This window comes from Pristiophorus japonicus, chromosome 8 (genome assembly GCF_044704955.1).
Source record: "Pristiophorus japonicus isolate sPriJap1 chromosome 8, sPriJap1.hap1, whole genome shotgun sequence".
Lineage (NCBI taxonomy): Eukaryota > Metazoa > Chordata > Chondrichthyes > Pristiophoridae > Pristiophorus > Pristiophorus japonicus.
In genome coordinates this window covers 172,422,160-172,442,214 of record NC_091984.1, presented here as the reverse complement: position 1 = coordinate 172,442,214, position 20,055 = coordinate 172,422,160, and the positions used below count along the sequence as shown (strand labels likewise).

Genomic DNA, 20,055 nt, shown 5'->3' with positions numbered 1-20,055 from the left:
AACCTCAAACCACTACCAGCGATTCAAGGTGGCGGCCCACCACCACCTTCTCGGGGCAACTCGGGATGGGAAATACGGCCACATCCCCAAAAAGCAAGGTGGTGGGGACTTCTACAACACACAAAATCTGCAAAAGGACATAGGCAGGCTAAGTGAGTGGGCACAAATTTGGCAGATGGAGTATAATGTCGGAAAGCGTGAGGTCATGCACTTTGGCAGAAAAAAAATCAAAGAACAAGTTATTATTTAAATGGAGAAAGATTGCAAAGTGCTGCAGCACAGTGGGACCGGAACTGGTGCATGAAACACAAAAGGATAGTATGCAGGTACAGCAAGTGATCAGGAAGGCCAATGGTATCTTGGCCTTTATTGCAAAGGGGATGGAGTATAAAAGCAGGGAAGTCTTGCTACAGTTATACAGGTTATTGGTGAGGCCACACCTGGAATACTGCGTGCAGTTTTGGTTTCCATATTTAAGAAAGGATATACTTGCTTTGGAGGCAGTTCAGAGAAGGTTCACTAGGTTGATTCCGGGAATGAGGGGGTTGACTTATGAGGAAAGGTTGAGTAGGTTGAGCCTCTACTCATCGGAATTCAGAAGAATGAGAGGAGATCTTATCAAAATATATAAGATTATGAGGGGGTTTGACAAGGTGGATACAGAGAAGACGTCTCCACTGATGGGGGAGACTAGAACTAGAGGGTATGATCTTAGAATAAGGGGCCGCCCATTTAAAACAGAGATGAGGAGAAATTTCTTCTCTGAGCATTGTAAATCTGTGGAATTCGCTGCCTCAGAGAGTTGTGGAAGCTGGGACATTGAATACATTTAAGACAGGAATAGAATTTCTTAAACGATAAGGGGATAAAGGGTTATGGGGAGCAGGCAGGGAAGCGTAGCGGACTCCATGATCAGATCAGCCATGATCTTATTAAATGGCGGAGCTACTCCTGTTCCTATTTCTTATGTTCTTATGAGCTCAGACCTCACGGGAAGAGTGAAACTCCATGGTCACAGATGAATTCTTACCCGGGTATCTTCACTTATGTATCCACAGGTGACCTTTTCACCTTTGACCCAAAGTTCACTTGCTTGTGCTCTAAAGGAATGAATAAACATAACTAGCATCTTAACCAGTAATACAGAAATCTAACAAACATTACCTCCACCCAGAGAGAATCCTCAGCAAGAATGAAATAAATAGTGCATGGTCACTGTCAGGATTCGATTGAAGACAAACAGAATGTAGAGCTTTCTCACGTATAATCCTGTAAATTTAAAACTCGACTTTTTGCTTCCCCAAGGGCACAACCCAACACCATCCTTTTCCATGCTCACAATGTTCTCATCATAGGATTATATAGCACAGGAGGCCATTCAGCCCATCGTGCCAGTCCCGGCTCTTTGAACGAGCTGTCCAATTAGTCCCACTCCCCCGCTCTTTCCTCAAAGCCCTATAATTTTTTTCCTTTTCAAGTATTTATCCCATTCCCTTTTGAAAATTATTAGTGACTCTGCTTCCACCGACCTTTCAGGCAGCATATTCCTGATTACAACTCGCTGCGTAAAAAAAAAATCCCCTGGTCTCGCTTCTGGTGCTTTTGCCAATAACCGTAAACCTGTGCCCTCCGGTTACCGACTCTCTGCCGGTAGAAACTCCCCTTGACCGTCCCTGCTCTAAAGAGAACAATCCCAGCTGCTCCACATAACGGAAGTCCCTGGCACCATTCCAGTGAATCTCCTCTGCACCCACATTCTCCAAGGCCTTGACTCCCTTCCTAAAGTGTGATGCTAAGAATTGGCCACAACGCTCCAGTCGAGGCCGAACCAGTGTTTTATAGAAAGGTTTACCAGAACTTCCTCGCTTGTCCTTCCCCAATACCCGAGGCAGCGGACCCGCCGCTGAGCCTCCACCAATGCTGCCACGAGCTGGCTGTGAGGGGGCACGCGAGAGCTGACGAGTCCTGCCCATTCGCACTTCCCCACATCGCTCAGGGCCACATCAGGAGCACAGTCGCAGGTTTGTGTTTTGAAGCGGGGGGGGGGGGGGGGGAATGGCGGGTCGGGTCATGAGGACAAAACCATACCCAACAACTGATGGTGTCATATGCCAATGCTCCAGTCATGCTGAGGATATTCTCATCAACAATATTTTCAAGATTTGACATGTTTACAGAACTACAAATCTGACCTTATTCCAGCAAATTCCACCTTCTGTGTGATGTAAGCGCAGGTGTTAACCTGGAAGAGATAGACAAGCCTTACAATATCAGAGGTCACTAGTGTTCCGCTGTATAAACATATCGCATGATCCTATCTCTGAAGTTTATTACAAACGCCTGACGATTTACATGTCAGAGCCCCGCTTCCTACCCACTGAGTGTTAACTGCAGCGTGGATTGCGTGCACAGTCTATGCTCAAGCAGCATTCATAAGCGCCATGCACGAGCAGCTATTCCTCGAGCTAAAGATGATGCCAGATTGGTCCCAGCCGTACAGCCCCAGGAATTCACCCGAGGAACACATGCTGGTTAGGGTACGGTCCCCGCTGGCGGCAGGAGACACCAGCTCGGAGTTTAGGGACGGCACACACTGTGGTGCCTCCAATGCTGGCCTGAGACAATCCACTGAAGAAGTGACATCCCCAGAACACAAAATTCACAGTTTGACAATGAATAATACTTCTTATACATCCCAGGTTGCTTTCAAAACCACAGCCTGACAGGCACTGGAACTGGATGGCAGATGTTTGGAGGAGGTTGGCTCGATCCTCTTTGTGGGAAGCACCTGGCTTTTGTACCGTACACAGCTTGAATAGTTACCTCCCCCGGGTGAAGAATCTCAAGCATATACCCACGGGCGGACCGAGTTGCTGCCTGTACACGCAATCAGTACCAGCACCAACAGATGGGAGATATACAGTGAATCCAATAGGTTTACACCCAGTATCACCGAAACACCGTCCTCATGCACACTGCAGCGAAGCTCAGTGAAACGCACAGATACTGTGCCGAACAAGGGGGCAGAACCTTAACATTAGAGCCAGGCCGTTCAAGGGTGATGTCAGGAAGTACCCTCTTCACACGCAGGGTGGTGGGAATCAGGAACTCTCTTCCCAAAAAAAATGGTTGAGGCCGGGGGTAAATTGAAAACTTCAAAACCGAGATTGATAGATTTTTGTTAGGCAAGGGTATTAAGGGTTACAGAAGCAAGACGGGTAAATGGAGTAAAGATTAGCCATGAGCTAACTGAAAGACGGAACAGGTTCAAGGGGCTGAATGGCCTGCTCTTGTTTCTATGATGCTCAGGTTGGCAGACGTTTAAGGGATGGTATGATCACCCCACAAAAATAGCAACTCATGAGCAGGTTAGGGCTCGAATGCAGTATAATGAAGTGATCCACAACTCACCAGGTTTTTCTTCAGGCGCCACATGTCGCTGCGCCCAATGTACTGGTCCTTGAAGGTAAGCTCCATCAGATCGAGGGTAACGTCCTGTTAAATATTCAGAGACAGAAATATTTACAGCTAGGACACATCCGAAAATAAACAGTTTCCAAAAGTTGGTTGTGACAAAAGTAGAACTGATCTAAACACAGCGCGACCTGGTCATACGGACGCTCGCCAACAATGGAGAACCGTGAAATACAAGCACTTCCGGACAGTCCCAAATGTTTTACATTATTAAACGGTACGAGGCACTCTGAAACTACAGAAATTACCGACTACTATCAGTTAAGCCCCATTTACCCGGTGGCAGTGGAGGCCGCTGTAAAGTTTTTCACGAGCGATGTCACCAGCGCCTAATTTACATGCTCGTTTTAAAGGCAAAAGGAACTGAGTTTCAAAATGGAAGATAGAGACGGTCAGATTGGAGAAAGGGAAGATCGTTTGTCAGGAACTACTTACAATAAAAGAGTTTGTTTTGGGTGTGAAATGAAACTATATACTGCAAGGGCGAGAGCACATGTGGGCTGCTTGTATTCCACATGTTAACCTCAACATTCAGGCGACTAGCTTCATGTTAATTGTATTCTGAGAGTGTGTGGGCTGTGTGATTGCTCCTTTGATCACAATTGATTGACAGCACTGCCTCCAAAAGGCAAAAGCGATTTAAGACACATTCCAGTGGTCAGCAGCTCCGACCTCGATGCATCAAACTCCATGGGCTTTATCCAAATATAATATCTCATCCTGAATGATGCACTTTGAGCAAGAGAAGGCACATCTGTCTCACCCAAAGAAACTGCAAGAAAAGCAGAAAGCAGCACTTGCTGCACTGTTTAGATTTAATCACGAACAGGGAGAATTTCTGCGCGGTTCTCCTGATCTCCCACCGTAACTTCAGCAGGAATCCTGGAGAAACGGCATGCATGCCTGCTTAAGGATGCCAGAAACATAACATACAGGACCCAGGGAGTGGGGTGGGGGAATACAAATAAAACACAATACTGACCTTGGGATCCGCAATATTAACATAGACATCTTGGTAAGCTCGGAGTTTAAACACCTGGGCCACTGTCTGGTCCACGCTAATAGTTTCTGAAGCAAGCAACAAGCACAAAATATGCGATTAAACTTACATCACAATGAAGTCATTCATTCCTCCACATACATCAATTAGAAATTATTTGAACAAAAGAAAGTTGATGCACATACGCTTTTAATATAAACATTACGAGGCAACACAGTCCCAAAACACATTGCAGTCGCTACACTTCTGTAAGGATTTCAGATTCCTCGGGCACTGTGACAAGATCGGAGGTGGTGGGAGCGGGGTAGCTGTACACCAACAAGACGCGTAAACCAAACCACCACCAATATCCACACACTGAGGGTAAATAGAGGAGTGGGTCGGTGATTGGAGCATGGGCAGGTACAGCAGGAGCGGCGAGGTCGGGGCGAAGGAGCGGCGAGAGATTGATCGGGGCCCAGGAGAGGTGAGGGCCCAGGGGCAGCACGGGCCAGCCCACACTGCGATATGTGTGCGCACTCGGTCCGTGCAGCAGAGCTGGTCTCCAAGCGTCTTGGTTAATCTTTGCCACCGGACCAAGACCTAGCTCTGTCAAGCCTGTGTGGTGGCTGATGTGCAACGGCCACCACACATTAAAAAAATTCACGCACGGGCATCTTCCACCCTTCAGGTTGTAGTTTGGGATCTGGAATTTCAGATCCCTCATTGAAACACCTGTGAACTCATCCTTTTTTGGCGTGGAAGCAAGTTATCCTCGCTTCGAGGGACTGCCTAAGAAGAAGAAAAGGAGTGGGGAAGAATTGCAGCTAGTAAGGCAGGGGGTGAGGTAAGCTTTAAAATAGCACAAGGTGGGAGGAGAAAGGTTTAAAATCATTTCGGAGAGTACAATTCCAGAGGCGTGGATGCAGTCTGGGCAAGAGCAGGAGCTAAATATACCAGGAGACAAGAATTTTTGAAAGAAAATGGAAAATATGAATGAGAGCAAGATTTATAGAGGCGTGAGGAAGGGAGGGATCAGAGAGGACAATCAGTATGGGTAGCACTCAGCAACAGGGAAGGATCCACAACAACAGTATATTGAGGCCGCCGGGTTGTAAGGACTCCACAGATCAAGCAGAAAACATGGAGTTAATGGGAGGGTTTAACTTGGATACAAATTGGGAGAGAAGTAGCAGCAGCAGTTAGAAAGGGAATAGATTTATTGAATGTTTTCAAGGCCAGCGGGGCAGGTTATCCTCTGGGCCCCTCCACAGTGCAGATCCGATGGGGCGGGACCGGAGCCCACCATTATCGGCACCCCGGCTCATTTCCCCGAGGTCAGAGGTGTTACGGACATTTCAGCTCCGAGCCGTGTTTGTCACCTGCCTTGGGGTGGGGGGGTGGGGCGATTGGCTGCGGCTGCGTGTAACGTGGGCCCGAGGGTCCCAGCACAAGGCGAAACAAAACCAAACATTTTCTATTTTGCATAAAAAACAGAAAATGCTGGAAACACTCAGCAAGTCAGGCAGCATCTGTGCAGTGAGAAAGTGTTTCCAGTATTTTCGGGTTTTATTTCGAATTTTCAGCACCCGCCGTGTTTTGCTTGTTTCCATGTTAAAGATCCCAAGGTATTTGGAGAGAAGCAGTGAGCTCTACCTGTCTTGGCCAACATTCCCCCCTCAACCAGCACCTCCAGAAACAGACGCTCCTCTCTTTGCTGGTAAGGCACTATACAATTGCAATACTTTCCTCTTATAACGCTTCAATCCAGAACTCAGGAGAACACGGTGCTTTCCCCCTTCAGACACAGCATCTCTCTTTCTCACTATCCACCCAATCTCCCAGCTGGAGAGCAGCTTTGTGCTGTGGGCTATAGCCCATCTGTGCAGAGTTGATTCAAGCCCAGCTCAGACTTCAGAACACCCATTCATTGATAGTTTGTAGATTAGAGAACATCTCACTCTCAGTTTTGGCCCCAAGGTTGCCTATTACCTCGATCATCTGGATAGTGTAACACAGACACCGTGCAGACTGTGGAATTCCACCCTCCCTGCCTCTCCCAGCCACTGCAGTAAACATGCAAAATAATTCAAGGCATTACCTTTCTGCAGATCTTCTTTCAAAGACTTCACCTGAAGAAGAAGAGGGCTGCAAATAAGAGAGACAATATAATAATTATCACACAACACGTATAAGGAAAGAAAAAAAGAAAAGAAAAAAGATGTGCCTTTCTCTAGCACCGTTCACATCCTCAGGTCACCCTGAAGTACTTCACAGCCAATGACATACTTTTCAAGTGCAGTCACTGTTTTAATGTAGGAAGCGGGGCGGCCAGTTTGCGCACAGCAAGCTCCCATAGGCAGCACCGTGATAATGAGCAGAGAATCTGCTTTTGTGACATAGGTTGAGGAATAATTATTGGCCAGGCCCAGGACACCTCAGTAAGGCGGCAATCTCAGAGGGAAGCTCAGTTAACACATTCGGTCAGTTGAGAGAAGTTTAGGAGATTTAAGCCACCAGCTGAATCCCCCTCACACACAGAGATTCGGAGAAACCTTCCACATGGACCTCTGTGACAGTTTGCACCTGTGAGCTTTGTGGAGGAGATTTCAATTTTAAGTTTGTTCTTTTTGGTGACAGGGGCACACATGGCTCATATCTGCACCGAGCGGAAACTGAACCGGTGTCCATCGTTGCTCTGTGGCACTGTGCCGGCACATTAACCCGGCCCCCTCCCAGAAACAAGTGACTTTCCCCTCATGTATAAAAAGGCATAACTTTAAAATCAGCAAAACTCATTTGTGAAGTTACAATTCTTCACACGTCATTGGCTGTTGGCAGCAGGGGCTGCACAATTGACTCTGAATTGGATAGTGTATTGAACCCCAATTAGCAGCCGTGTTTAGAGAGACTGGTGTGAATGGTCAATAGAAATTACGCCCTGGTTAGTAAACAGCCTTTTTTATGTAAAGGTCCAATACTCATTTTACATCTGAGATAAGGATAGATAGCTAGATAGAGATAAAGATAGATAGAAAGAGATAGAGATAGGTAGATAGAGATAGATAGATAGATAGAAAGATAGATAGATAGAGATAGAGAGAAGCCTTTGAGTCTTGGTATGTTGAGCTAATACCTCATGTAAAATTAAAAATAAGTGCCATAGAGGGGTTAATGTAATGGCCTTTTAGCAAGACCATTGTAATGTGAGGTTGGAAGATGAAGAAGGGAGACATCTAGGAGGGTGGAGCTGTAATGCGTGTCTATTCTGTGGCAAAACATCCTTTAGAATCTTGCATTGATCGTGAGCATGTTCTGGTCCATTTAAACTGTGTTTGACTGTGTTAAATTCACATTTAACAGTCCGGTCAGCTTTGCTGAAAAATAAACTGGGACTGAAGTCTCCAAGTGACTCTTCACTAAGTCAGCCACTTTTGACCAATGCTGCTGCTGGTAGAGTTAGTGGGGTTCTACTGTAATATACGATTACTTCTCGTCCTCCCGTTTACAGTTACATAATCCTTCTCCTTTCAGGCCTTTCCCTCCCCCCTCCCCCAATTACATTTCACAACTGGGGCAGTCAGACAATCCAGCTCTTGGTCTTGCCAATGCTGCATTTCAAGGAAGAGCCACATCCCCGGGCTGCTCATCCTCTGTCTTCCTATCTCCATCCTGCTCGTTGGCACTCTACCCTGCTGAGCTTAGGTTACATGGGTGCAATTCCCTGCTGTGATGCAGTCATCATCATCATAGGCAGTCCCTTGAAACGAGGATGACTTGCTTCCACGCCGAAAGCGGATGAGCTCACAGGTGTTTCAATGATATTCCGGATCCCGAACTATATCCTGAAGGGTGGAAGATGCCTGTGCGTGGATTTTTTTTAAAACGTGTGGTGGCCGTTACACACCAGCCACCACACGGGCTTGACAGAGCTAGGTCTTGGTCCAATGGCAAGGGTTAACTAAGATGACTGGAGTCTTGCTCTGCTGCATGGACCTAGTGCACACACATATCGCAGTGTAGGCTGGCTCGTGATGCCTCTGGGCCCACGTCTCTTCTGGGCCCCACAGCACAGTATCGACAGCACACTGCACCCACACAACTCATTTTCTGACATTCCTTCACACCCACACCAAATTTTCCACATAAATCTAAATTAGTCCAAGCAAAACAAAAATGTAGAGATGTGCCTGTCCATCTTAGAATTATTGAGGCTTCACACAGATATTTTAACTCTGAAGATTAATTACAAAAAATACATTCCATCAAAACATTAAACTTTCTGGGTTGCATATGTCCCAGGAAGGGTGTGCATTATAATAAGCAACATTCGACAGAAAGCAATTCATTAAAATGGTGCTAATATATTTACCTGTACTCATCATTGATATATGCAATCTCCACAATATCACCCAGCTTCACCTGGGGGAAGACTTTGGGGTTCACCATCAGCTCATAGTCTAAAGGAAGCAAGAAACAGAAAGACAACATGGAAGAAGAAAGACTAGTCAGCCCATCAAGGCCACACTTTCCATAGAGCATATAAGATCTACTGTCACAGACACTACCTCACCCATTTGAATGTTTGGAGGGAGAGAGTTACATAAATACTTCCTGATGCCCTACTCCCACCCCAACCAACCCCTCTTCAAGAAAAGGCTCAAAGGTTAAGAAAATGGCATTTGATTGCTGATCTGTGTTGCGTTAGCTGATCGCAGAGAGTGATTCAACTGGCCTCAGCTCCCTAGAGGCTAAAGAGATGAAACAAAATCAGCTAGGTTTCCCACTCATTCATCTTACATGTGCGGATATTGTGGGAGGAGAGGATACGGCTGAGTGGGAGTTTCCCCATGGTGAAATAGCCTGCCAATATTCACTGTCTAGACTCACACATAAAGCATGGGCACTTGGTTGAGACGTTGGATGTCAACTTGTGGCCATAAACCTGTAGCCCAGCAAGAGGCTGTGCCATCTGGGACTGAAGGGGGTGCAAGTTATATTCTACCACCTCATTGCAGGCCTTTCAAACTCAGAATATTGTGAAAGTCCACTCAGCATCAGATACTTGCTGTGCTCACATAGTCCTGAGAGTCAAAAACAAGAACTTGTATTTTTAATAGTGCATTTTTAATATCGAAAGAATGTCCCAAGGCACTTCACAGGAGGCATTTTTCTTTTTAAATGGAACAAAGCTAAAGAAGGAAATAGTTGATGAAGAAGAAAGCTGTAAACTACAGGAATATATACTGGTCAGGTGGGCAGAACAGTGGCCAATGGAATTCAATCCAGAGAAATGTGAGGTAATGCATTTGGGGCAGGCTAACAAGGCAAGGAAATACATAATAAATAGTAGGATACTGAGAAGTGCCGAGGAACAGAGGGAGCATGTCCACAGATCCCTGAAGATGGCAGGACAGATAGATAAGGTGGTTAAGAAGGCTACTTGACTTTATTAGCCGAGGCATAGAATACAAGAGCAGAGGGGTTATGTTTGAACTGTATAAAACATTAGTTAGGCCGCAGCTAGCGTACTGCTTGCAGTTCTGGTCACCACATTACAGGAAGGATGTGATTGCACTGGAGAGGGTAGAGAGGAGATTTACAAGGATGTTGCCTGGACTGGAGAATTTTAGCTCTGAGGAAAGATTGGAGAGGCTGGGGTTGTTTTCTTTGGAACAGAGGCTGAGGGGAGACCATATTGAGGTGTATACAATTATGAGGGGCCTAGATAGAGTGGATAGGATGGACCTGTTTCCCTTAACAGAGGGGCCAATAACCAGGGGGTATAGATTTAAAGTAATTGGTAGGAGGTTTAGAGGGGATTTGAGGAGAAATGTTTTCACCCAGAGGGTGGTGGGAGTCTGGAACTGACTACCTGAAAGGGTGGTAGAGGCAGAAAGCCTCATCTCATTTAAAAAGTACTTGGATGTGCACCTGAAGTTCCATAACCTACAGGGCTACAGACCAAGGCTGGATAGCACTTGGTTGGCCTGCTCAGACACGATGGGCCAAATGGCCTCCTTTTGTGCTGTAAATTTCTATGATTCTATGATAGGAGGGTGACAAAAGCTTGGTCAAAGAGGTGGATCTTAATGAGGTCTTAAGGAGAGGAGGTGAGGAGGCAAAAGGGCTCATGAAGGGAATTCCAGAGGTTAGGGCCAGGCAGCTAAAGGTGTTCAGTGGGCGATGGGGTGACCAAGGGCCACAGTCAGGGGGTGGTGGGGTTGTAAGAAAGAAAGACTTGCATTTATATAGCACCTTTGACAACCACCAAACATCTCAAAGCACTTTACAGCCAATGAAGTACTTTTGGAGTGTAGTCATTTGTAATGTAGGAAACGCGGCAGCCAATTTGCGCACAGCAAGCTCCCACACACAGCAGTGTGATAATGACCAGATAATCTGTTGTGATGTTGTGGGGAGGGCGAGGCCATTAAACAGGAACGGTTTTGGGTTCAGTCGAATTCCCTTCAGTTGCTGGGCCAGAGACAGAGAGCAGGAGGAGCCGGTTCAATCCCCCGCTGGGAGGGAGAGAGCGGCCCCCTACCCTACCCTACCCCATTCGCCGGGGATCAAATGTCACGAAAGCCCTGGGCCCAACGCTGTCCCCCGGGCCCGGCGCTCCCCCTCTCTCTCTCTCTCTCTCTCTCTCCCGGCGCTCCCACACACTCCGCCTCCGCTTTCACTGCCCCCACACACACACTCCGCCTCCAGCCCCGCTCTCACCGCTGCCCCCGAAGCCCTTCTTGTGAATCCACAGTTTATAAACTCTGTTGGTTCTCATGGTGCCGCCGAACCAACATGCCGGCCTCCGCCCAGCGACTGGCTCCCGCCGTCTGTTTCACTCCGGATATATATATATTGCGGGGCACTGTTGGTGTGACACTCAAAAGCATTCGGAGGGAAAGTTTGCAGCATCCTGTGCCAATGGCTGTAATTATTGCTGCTCTAAGTATTTTTTTCTGACCTCCATTTAATTCTTTTTGCAATCATCTTAAATTTGTGTTCTTTGTTTCACTGGTCAACGATATTGTAAAACAAAATCATGACCCCTTATAATCTTGAATTTATTTTAGTTTACACCTTCACCACCTCCGCTCTTGTGAAAAAGCCCTAAAATCTCTTCTAAATTGTTGCCTCTTTTTGCTGGTAACATCCAAATTAATCTATTGTACATTTTTTTTTAAATATTGCTTATTTATCCCATCTATAATGAGGTGGACAGAGCAGGTCTCCAGACGGCTTGGTTAACCCTTGTCACTGGATAAAGACCTAGCTCTGTCAAGCCCGTGTGGTGGCTGGTGTGCAACGGTCACCACACGTTAAAAAAATCCACACACAGGCAACTTCCACCCCTTCAACTGGAGTTCATAGAAACATAGAAAATAGGTGCAGGAGCAGGCCATTCAGCCCTTCTAGCCTGCACCGCCATTCAATGAGTTCATGGCTGAACATGAAACTTCAGTACCCCCTTCCTGCTTTCACACCATACCCCTTGATCCCCCGAGTAGTAAGGACTTCATCTAACTCCTTTTTGAATATATTTAGTGAATTGGCCTCAACTACTTTCTGTGGTAGAGAATTCCACAGGTTCACCACTCTCTGGGTGAAGAAGTTTCTCCTTATCTCGGTCCTAAATGGCTTACCCCTTATCCTTAGACTGTGACCCCTGGTTCTGGACTTCCCCAACATTGGGAACATTCTTCCTGCATCCAACCTATCCAAACCCGTCAGAATTTTAAACGTTTCTATGAGGTCCCCTCTCACTCTTCTGAACTCCAGTGAATACAAGCCCAGTTGATCCAGTCTTTCTTGATAGGTCAGTCCCACCATCCCGGGAATCAGTCTGGTGAATCTTTGCTGCACTCCCTCAATAGCAAGAATGTCCTTCCTCAAGTTAGGAGACCAAAACTGTACACAATACTCCAGGTGTGGCCTCACCAAGGCCCTGTACAACTGTAGCAACTCCTCCCTGCCCCTGTACTCAAATCCCCTCGCTATGAAGGCCAACATGCCATTTGCTTTTTTAACCGCCTGCTGTACCTGCATGCCAACCTTCAATGACTGATGTACCATGACACCCAGGTCTCGTTGCACCTTCCCTTTTCCTAATCTGTCACCATTCAGATAATAGTCTGTCTCTCTGTTTTTACCACCAAAGTGGATAACCTCACATTTATCCACATTATACTTCATCTGCCATGCATTTGCCCACTCACCTAACCTATCCAAGTCACTCTGCAGCCTCATAGCATCCTCCTCGCAGCTCACACTGCCACCCAACTTAGTGTCATCCGCAAATTTGGAGATACTACATTTAATCCCCTCGTCTAAATCATTAATGTACAATGTAAACAGCTGGGGCCCCAGCACAGAACCCTGCGGTACCCCACTAGTCACTGCCTGCCATTCCGAAAAGTCCCCATTTACTCCTACTCTTTGCTTCCTGTCTGACAACCAGTTCTCAATCCACGTCAGCACACTACCCCCAATCCCATGTGCTTTAACTTTGCACATTAATCTCCTGTGTGGGACCTTGTCGAAAGCCTTCTGAAAGTCCAAATATACCACATCAACTGGTACTCCTTTGTCCACTTTATTGGAAACATCCTCAAAAAATTCCAGAAGATTTGTCAAGCATGATCTCCCTTTCACAAATCCATGCTGACTTGGACCTATCATGTCACCATTTTCCAAATGCGCTGCTATGACATCCTTAATAATTGATTCCATCATTTTACCCACAACTGAGGTCAGGCTGACCGGTCTATAATTCCCTGCTTTCTCTCTCCCTCCTTTTTTAAAAAGTGGGGTTACATTGGCTACCCTCCACTCGATAGGAACTGATCCAGAGTCAATGGAATGTTGGAAAATGACTGTCAATGCATCCGCTATTTCCAAGGCCACCTCCTTAAGTACTCTGGGATGCAGTCCATCAGGCCCTGGGGATTTATCGGCCTTCAATCCCATCAATTTCCCCAACACAATTTCCCGACTAATAAAGATTTCCTTCAGTTCCTCCTCCTTACTAGACCCTCTGACCACTTTTATATCCGGAAGGTTGTTTGTATCCTCCTTAGTGAATACTTGTTCAATTGGTCTGCCATTTCTTTGTTCCCCGTTATGACTTCCCCTGATTCTGACTGCAGGGGACCTACATTTGTCTTTACTAACCTTTTTCTCTTCACATACCTATAGAAACTTTTGCAATCCGCCTTAATGTTTCCTGCAAGCTTCTTCTCGTACTCCATTTTCCCTGCCCTAATCAAACCCTTTGTCCTCCTCTGCTGAGTTCTAAATTTCTCCCAGTCCCCAGGTTCGCTGCTATTTCTGGCCAATTTGTATGCCATTTCCTTGGCTTTAATACTATCCCTGATTTCCCTAGATAGCCACGGTTGAGCCACCTTCCCTTTTTTATTTTTACGCCAGACAGGAATGTACAATTGTTGTAATTCATCCATGCGGTCTCTAAATGTCTGCCATTGCCCATCCACAGTCAACCCCTTAAGTATCATTAGCCAATCTATCTTAGCCAATTCATGCCTCATACCTTCAAAGTTACCCTTCTTTAAGTTCTGGACCATGGTCTCTGAATTAACTGTTTCATTCTCCATCCTAATGCAGAATTCCACCATATTATGGTCACTCTTCCCCAAGGGGCCTCGCACAATGAGATTGCTAATTAATCCTCTCTCATTACACAACACCCAGTCTAAGATGGCCTCCCCCCTAGTTGGTTCCTCGACATATTGGTCTAGAAAACCATCCCTTATGCACTCCAGGAAATCCTCCTCCACCGTATTGCTTCCAGTTTGGCTAGCCCAATCTATGTGCATATTAAAGTCACCCATTATAACTGCTGCACCTTTATTGCATGCACTCCTAATTTCCTGTTTGATGCCCTCCCCAACATCACTACTACTGTTTGGAGGTCTGTATACAACTCCCACTAACGATTTTTGCCCTTTAGTGTTCTGCAGCTCTACCCATATAGATTCCACATCATCCAAGCTAATGTCTTTCCTAACTATTGCATTAATCTCCTCTTTAACCAGCAATGCTACCCCACCTCCTTTTCCTTTTATTCTATCCTTCCTGAATGTTGAATACCCCTGGATGTTGAGTTCCCAGCCCTGATCATCCTGGAGCCACGTCTCCGTAATCCCAATCACATCATATTTGTTAACATCTATTTGCACAGTTAATTCATCCACCTTATTGCGGATACTCCTTGCATTAAGACACAAAGCCTTCAGGCTTGCTTTTTTAACACCCTTTATCCTTTTAGAATTTTGCTGTACAGTGGCCCTTTTTGTTCTTTGCCTTGGGTTTCTCTGCCCTCCACTTTTCCTCATCTCCTTTCTGTCTTTTGCTTTTGCCTCATTTTTGTCTCCCTCTGTCTCCCTGCATAGGTTCCCATTCCCCTGCAATATTAGTTTAACTCCTCCCCAACAGCACTAGCAAACACTCCCCCTAGGACATTGGTTCCGGTCCTGCCCAGGTGCAGACCGTCCGGTTTGTTCAGCACTGGAACATCGGGTCCTTCATTGAAACATCTGTGAACTCATGTGGAAGCAGGTCATCGTCGCTCGAGGGACCGCCTATGATGATGATTGTGATATCTTCACAGAGCACAGCACACACAGCTTCCTAACATGCAGGCTGCTCTGTCGGAACTCTCCGGAAGGCTGCCTGTTGTTTAATGATTAACTATGCAGCTGCAGTACACAATACGTCCACATCTACAGTGTGGAGCTACAAGCATTACAACTCTTTTAGAGCCCCCCACGCTCCAGACACTTTTAACTGCCCGCTTTTTTATTTTTGGGGGGTTTTTTTGTGTTTTTTTTGTGATTTTTTTGGGCATTAAAATGATATATTTTACAAGTGCCCCCAATAAAAGGGGAGGGGGACACTAAAACCGGCAATTAAAACAAATTAAACTTCAAAACATATAAAATCAAATTAAAATTTGGTTGCCGGGGGTAGCCATGCACTCCAGTCCCTCCGGCGCCCACCTCTCGCGGAAGGCCGCGAGCGTACCGGTGGACACCGCGTGCTCCATCTCCAAGGACACCCTGGACCGGATGTAAGAGCGGAAGAGAGGCAGGCAGTCAGGCTGAACGACCCCCTCGACCGCCCGCTGCCTGGACCGGCTGATAGCACCCTTGGCCGTGCCCAGGAGCAGTCCTACGAGGAGGCCCTCGGACCTACCCGCTCCCCTCCGCACAGGGTGCCCAAAGATCAGGAGTGTGGGACTGAAGTGCAACCAGAAATTGAGGAGCAGCCCCTTTAAATGATGAAACAGGGGCTGCAACCTTGTGCATTCAATAAAAACGTGGAACACGGACTCTTCCAGACCGCAGAAATTGCAGGCGGCCTGGGAGCCCGTGAGCCAGCTTAAACATTTGTTGCACGGGACTGCTCCATGCACCACCCTCCAGGCCAAGTCCCTGATAAATAGTGGGAGGACTCCCGCGTAGAGTGCACTCCATCGGGGACCCCCGCCTCCTCCGGACGGCAAGATGGTACGCCATGCCGTGTCCGGACGGCAGACGAGGATGGCAAGGTTGAGAGTGTGCAGGGGCAGCCCGTACAGGAAACCCCTCCGTGCAGAACTGAAAGGCACGGAGGGGATTTCCCCGAGGCGGCTCAAGTTGTGAGGCGCCGGCCCCCGAGGGAGGTTCCAGGGTTTGGCGCCGATGAGGAATTCCGTCCGGACGGGGGTCAGTTCGGACGGGATCTCCCCACGTGCTTGAGCCTCCTCAACACACCTAACGGAGTCAGGGCCCAGAGCTGATTTTAGCGACTCGATGGCATCGGCCGCACGGCGGACGTCGGCTGAATTTAGACACTGTGCCAGCATGTCTGGCGCCACCCAGCCTGCTCCTCCGCCATCGAGCAGGTCCCTGACCCTGGTCACCTCACCAGCCACAGTCCTCTCGTCCGACTTCCACCTGAAACCTCGGTCATGGAGGTACGGATTCCCGAGCAGCGGTTCCTGCAGGACGGCCGCCACCCCAGCCGCTGGAGAGCTGCGCTTGGTGGAGACGTTGTTCCAGACTCCAATGAGATCTTGGTAAAAGACAGGCAGCCCCTGGACGGCGGTCCTGACACCCCCCCCAGGCTCACAAACAGGAGCTGCGTGTTGTAGTTGAGGCTGTGCTGCTGGCAGAAGAAATACGTCGCCAGAGCACGCCACCTAGGAGGGGGCTCAACATAAAGGTTTCTCTGCAGGGTCTGAAGACGGAAAGTCGCTAGCTGGGTGCTGACGCACACCAACGACTGACCACCCTCACTAAGCGGCTACAAGCATTACAAGCTTACAGACATTACACTTCTCCCTCCTTAATGAAAAAGCCATCATAACAGACATCATACATAACCTTCATGTTTATACATAACACAGGATAAAAACTTATTCTTTTTTCCATATTTACAAATTTAACTTTACCACTTGTTTTCTGTTTCGAAGAGGATACCTTCGCTCTCGAACAGAACCTTCCAAACATGGTGTTGATTTCACACTCATTTGAGGCTCATCCTGAGGAACATTTTCCTCCATGGAATTTCCTTGATTTTCATTTGAACTCACTCTCACCTCGGGCTCTTTGTTTTCCTGACTCGGACTCAGACTTTCATTCTGATTCTCTCCTGGATTTGTTTCCAGTACATTGGATTTAGGATTTGCTACTGGTATATCAAAACTATCTGAAAAGTCAGAAATAATTGAATCATTCCCATCTTCAACTCCTTCCATGTCTGTAGGTAAAATATGATCAATATGAACAAATCTAATCTGTCCGTTATCAAACATCTTTACCAAATATGTGCGAGGACCACATATCTTCACCATTCATCCGGGTAACCACTTTAACCATTTATGGTGATGGTTCTTCACTCTCATCTTCTGGTTTAATTTCACTCTTCTCTCTTTTACTCTCCCTTTATCGTGATTCTCTTTTTGTCTTAATTGTGTCTCTTCTACATACTGTGCCAAATTTGGCTTTAACAATGAGAATCTGGTTCGTGGCTGTCGTTTGAGAAACAACTCTGCTGGTGTTCTACCAGTAGTTGTATGAGGAATATTTCGATATGTAATCAAAAAATTAGCCAATTTGTGATCCAATGACAACTGTCGTTTTCTTGGATTTGGATCTAACATTTGTTTTATGAGGGCACGTTTGACAATTTGTACAGTGCGCTCTGCTGCACCATTCGAAGCTGGGTGGTATGGTGGAACCTTGGTGTGTTTCACACCATTTTTGATCGTGAATTGTGCAAATTCTTCTGAACGAAATTGTGGTCCATTATCTGAAACAATTTCTTCAGGGAGGCCAAATGCAGAAAATAATTTTCGTAAAATGTCCAATGTTTTACTTGTTTATATTTTCCACATTGGAAACACCTCAACCCACTTTGAATGGCTATCAATTACAATGAACAATTGTTGTCCAACTAACTCAGCAAAATCAATATGTAGCCTTTGCCACACGCTGGGAGGCCATTTCCATGGCTGTAATGGTACTGGTGGTGGTTGCTTGCTTACCGATTGACATGTCGTACACTGACTCACGATGTACTCCATATCTTTATCAAGACCTGGCCACCATAAATAACTGCGTGCAAAACTCTTGGTCAAGCACATTCCCAGATGCTGGTCATGGAGGTCTCCTAATAATTTGGACCTGAATTTATTTGGTATAACCACTCTTGCACCCCACATGATACAATCTTTAGCGACTGATAATTCATTCCAACGAATGAAGAATGGATGTGTATCTTTGTCTGTTACCTGGTTTGGCCATCCATTTGCAATATACTCATAAATCTTTGACATCACTGGGTCACATTTGGTTGCTCTACCAATCTCTTCAGCTGTGACTGGCAGTTCATCAATGTAAGGGGTAAGCCATTTAGGACAGAGATGAGGAGAAACTTCTTCACCCAGAGAGTGGTGAACCTGTGGAATTCTCTACCACAGAAAGTTGTTGAGGCCGATTCACTAAATATATTCAAAAAGGAGTTAGATGTAGTCCTTACTTCTAGGGAGATCAAGGGATATGGCGAGAAAGCAGGAATGGGGAACTGAAGTTGCATGTTCAGCCATGAACTCATTGAATGGCAGTGCAGGTTCGAAGGGTCGAATGGTCTACTCCTGCACCTATTTTCTATGTTTTTATGTTTTCTATATATGAAAAATAAAACACTTCTTCCCGATCGCGTGTAACTTGTGATGGGGAAGGCAATCTAGACATTGCATCAGCATTACTGTGATCAGCTGATCGTCTGTATTCAATATCATATGTATACGCTGACAAAATCAAAGCCCATCTCTGCATTTGGGCTGCAGCTAATGTTGGAACTGGGGACTTTAGATGGAGGATTGCTATTAGGGGCTTATGGTCCGTAACAATGGTAAATTTACGACCATACAAGTATTTGTGAAACTTCTTGACCCCAAAATTTAAAGCCAAAGCTTCCCTTTCAATTTGAGCATAATTTCTCTCACTGGCACTGAGAGTGCGTGAAGCAAAAGCAATTGGTCTCTCCTCCCCACTACTTAATACATGAGAGATTACTGCCCCAACTCCATATGGAGAGGCATCACATGCTAGCTTAATCTCCTTAGATATGTCGTAGTGAATTAACATGGTGCTCTCTACCAATTTGTTTTTACACTCCTTGAATGCTGTTTTGCATTCTTTTGACCACTTCCACTGGACCTGTTTTTTCAAAAGTTCATTCAGTGGATGTAATACTGTAGCCAAATTTGGTAGGAACTTCCCATAATAGTTCAAAAGACCCAAGAATGAATGAAGTTCAGTGACATTCCTAGGAGTGGGTGCATTTCTTATTGCATCCAATTTTTCCATGGTTGGATGTAACCCATCTTTGTCTACTCTGTACCCTAAGTACTCCACTGAGTTTTGAAACAGCTCACACTTACGAGCAGACACTAGTACTCTGTGCTTCCCTAGCCGTTTGAGGACTTCATTCAAAATGTTATTATGAATTTGCCTATTTGGTGCTGAAATTAGTATGTTATCCAAATAACATACTACCCCTTCAATACCTTGCAAAATCTGGTTCATCACCCCTTGGAATATGGCAGGGGCGGAAGACACTCCAAACGATAGCTTATTAAACTGATATAGGCCTAGATGAGTATTTATAGTCAAACATGACTTGGACTCCTCATCTCGTTCAAGCTGTAAGGAGGCATTCGTAAGATCCAGTTTTGAGAAGATCTGACCACTTGTCAGTGTTGTGAACAAATCTTCTATATTCGGCAATGTATTGGAGACATTACCCTCAGAACCTAGTTTACGGTTACTTTATAATCACCACACAATCTTACTTTACCATCAGTCTTAGGTACAACAACAATGGGTGTAGCCAATTACATCGATCTATCTTACAAATAATGTTCTCAGTCTCTAGTCTTTTGAGTTATTGCTCAACTTTCTCCTTGAGTGCATATGGTACGGAACGTGGCTTGTAGTAAACCGATCTAGCGTCCTTCTGCACCCTGACACTCGCGTTGAAGCCTTGGATCGGACTGCCCGTTTCGCAGAACACCTTCGGATACTGCTTGATAA

At 46.2% G+C, this 20,055-nt stretch overlaps 1 protein-coding gene across 8 annotated transcripts in view; it reads right to left on the bottom strand.

The window, feature by feature from the left end:
* depdc5 (DEP domain containing 5, GATOR1 subcomplex subunit) overlaps positions 1-11,286 on the bottom strand; it is a 187,707-nt gene extending 176,421 nt beyond the window's left edge. For all 8 annotated transcript variants that reach the window (XM_070887542.1, XM_070887544.1, XM_070887545.1 and 5 more), the window contains exons 1-7: positions 11,180-11,286; positions 8,826-8,913; positions 6,555-6,601; positions 4,457-4,542; positions 3,412-3,495; positions 2,193-2,242; positions 1,031-1,100 (exon numbers count right to left, since the gene is read on the bottom strand). In XM_070887542.1, coding sequence (XP_070743643.1) covers positions 1,031-1,100; positions 2,193-2,242; positions 3,412-3,495; positions 4,457-4,542; positions 6,555-6,601; positions 8,826-8,913; positions 11,180-11,237 — 483 coding nt within the window. In that variant the 5' untranslated portion in view covers positions 11,238-11,286. The remainder of the gene's footprint in view (positions 1-1,030; positions 1,101-2,192; positions 2,243-3,411; positions 3,496-4,456; positions 4,543-6,554; positions 6,602-8,825; positions 8,914-11,179) is intronic.
* Between the last annotated feature and the right edge of the window lie 8,769 nt (positions 11,287-20,055).